A 2,585-nucleotide genomic window follows, 5' to 3' on the forward strand; every position below is an offset into this window, starting at 1 on the left:
AAAGCAATATTTTTCTTTTTTTGACTTTTTTCGTATTGTGCGTTTTTTGGCCTAAAATTTTCATTTTGTTTGTCATTTTGAATTTAAAAAATGCTTACACTCTTATAATTTTCTTTTATTTAAAAAAATTTCAAGGATAAATTGTTCGACTTTACGAGTAGTATTAGTAGCCGTACATAGAATTTCCAAATATTGAAAAAATGGTCTGACACATTTTCAAAATGATCTAACTTTTTAAATTTTTATCCAAAATAGTTTAATAACAAACTTATCCTTTCTTTTTACACCCTTAACAAGAGTGCTTCGAAATTCAATTCGAAAATTTTGACAATGACGAAAAAACTATTTTTTCTGACTGGGGGCCGCAAGAAGGTTGACATTTGATGGAATCCGCGCAAGTCATCTTTAACATAAAACTAGTATCCACATAACAATTACTTTCTACGATTTTAAGCAGAATAAATTGTTTGAATAAATGAATTTTTAAAAATTAATTATTAATTAATTAAAATTATTAATTAATTATTTTTTTTTAAATAAATAATTATACCTCAGTAAGGTAAATTACTTAGGATCATCGCTTAGGGGATAACATTAATTTCATATTCTTCGATCACAACTTTTCTCTTTTAGGGGGGGGGGGGGGGGGGGGGGGAATTTCTATATCTCCTCGTGCTTGATTCAATTTTTATATTAACGCAATAAAAGGAAAGCTGATGTTCTATATATACTGCATAATTTTTTTCTTAAAATCAGAACATCTTTATTAATGCATTGTTGCAATATTTACCATTAATATTTACATTATTAATATCACATTGCATTATTTACCATTACGAAACCATAAATTCGAAGATTAGAAGGTTTTTAGCGGACCGATGATAGTACAGTGAAGTAAGAAACCGATGCTTTGAGAATCTTAAACATTAAATATAATTAATAAAATATTTATGGTAAAAATATTATATTTTAAGGAATAATTTAGTAATTAGAATAAATAGTAATTACCTTACAAAAACTAACCAAATCTAATGTACAGATTTTGCCAATCGTTACTTTGCAGGGTCTGTAACTTTGCATGGCTATCATAATTAGTAGTTTTTTCGATCTTGTTGGCATATCATACCAACAAGCCTTATACCTAAAATTTTGTGAAATTTAAATTCAGGGTTGAATTTAAGATTTAAGCAAAAAAGATTTTTTTTATGTAAGAAAACTCACGCCTCATTTGCAACATCGAAGCTATGATCTATTAAATTTTGACCAGGCAAACTAAGAACATACGTGTTGAAGACTATTGCTATTGAAAAAGATCCAAATTTGATGGTAGAAATTATATTTCCCAGAGAAATTAAGGTCTAAAAATAGATAGGTATATCAATATATGTACATAAAAAAAATGTTTTACAATAATAAAAAATGAATCAAAAAATCACCTGCATCATTACAACACTATTTGTTATTATATTACCACCTATTGTTAATAAAAGAAATGGAGAGCAAAAAGATTCAAGGGTTTTAGAATACCTGAAATTTTATATAGATTTTACTTTATTATCGATAATACTTAATTTCCTTGAAAGAAAATTTCTGATAAATAATGAAATTATAATATTACATACACAATCGCATAGTTATGGTACTGAATGCAAAAAGACATTTCTTTATAAAGAAGATCTTTTTTAGTTTTTTCCAAGCTAAGAGTTGTTGTATTGGTCTTTTCTAAAGCGTACCTAAGTCGATGACTGTAACATAAAATAAAGAGGACCAGCATTTAAAATTAATATAATTATCTCAGGATTTCTCATAATAATTAACCAATTATTTGTAAAAGAAATTGTTAGGAGTAAATTGTAAATTAAAAAAATGGATTTAAGGGAGAGTCGGGTAGCACCGGCGACTTGAGCTTTTTTATAATGAATGCAGCCGGTATCGATGGGAACAGCAATATAAAACGTTAATTATAATGTTAGTATTTTTACAAACACCTCCAAGATATTCTCAATAGCATTTTCTTATCATATTAGATAGGAAAACGAAGCAATTTACTTCAGGTCCATAAAAGTATATTTAAAAAGAGTTCCGGATAGACGGGCCACCGACAAATCGTAATATTTGGACATTTTATCATAAGATCGATAAGGAAAAATCTATTTTTATAATAAAAACTTTAAAATTTAGACATGCCCGCTTAAGAACGCTTTGACTTGAGTTCGACTTCAATTGCCCCCAATAAAGACATGCTGAAGTCGAAAAGTTCGACTTGAGCATGTCTCAGTTTTGAGACGGAGCCAGACTTCAATTTATGTCTTGGAGACAAGTTTCTATATCTTGAAGGCATACAATTATCTCTTGCGTCACATTTTTATGACTCTAAGACGAGGTTTATAACTTCGAGTGTATACCTGTCCTAACAAAAGGGGTCATTCTGACTGTCATAAAAGCTAATATTTGTTAATGATTAAACAACCTTGTATATTTTTATACTATTATATATATAATTAAAAATTTGTCATAAGGACAACCGCAGGATTTCGCCGGGAGCGGGTGCTAATCTGAAAAATTGCACCCGCTTCCAGCGAAAT

At 28.8% G+C, this 2,585-nt stretch overlaps 1 protein-coding gene across 1 annotated transcript in view; it reads right to left on the minus strand.

Annotated features, from left to right (window-relative positions):
• Positions 1 to 867: 867 nt before the first annotated feature.
• Positions 868 to 2,585, minus strand: part of LOC117180590 (odorant receptor 30a-like) — a 4,936-nt gene continuing 3,218 nt past the window's right edge. Inside the window, exons 2-6 of the mRNA XM_033373083.1 lie at positions 1,623 to 1,745; positions 1,437 to 1,527; positions 1,222 to 1,358; positions 1,024 to 1,141; positions 868 to 918 (exon numbers count right to left, since the gene is read on the minus strand). Coding sequence (XP_033228974.1) covers positions 868 to 918; positions 1,024 to 1,141; positions 1,222 to 1,358; positions 1,437 to 1,527; positions 1,623 to 1,745 — 520 coding nt within the window. The remainder of the gene's footprint in view (positions 919 to 1,023; positions 1,142 to 1,221; positions 1,359 to 1,436; positions 1,528 to 1,622; positions 1,746 to 2,585) is intronic.

This window comes from Belonocnema kinseyi, chromosome 9, assembly GCF_010883055.1.
Source record: "Belonocnema kinseyi isolate 2016_QV_RU_SX_M_011 chromosome 9, B_treatae_v1, whole genome shotgun sequence".
NCBI lineage: Eukaryota > Metazoa > Arthropoda > Insecta > Hymenoptera > Cynipidae > Belonocnema > Belonocnema kinseyi.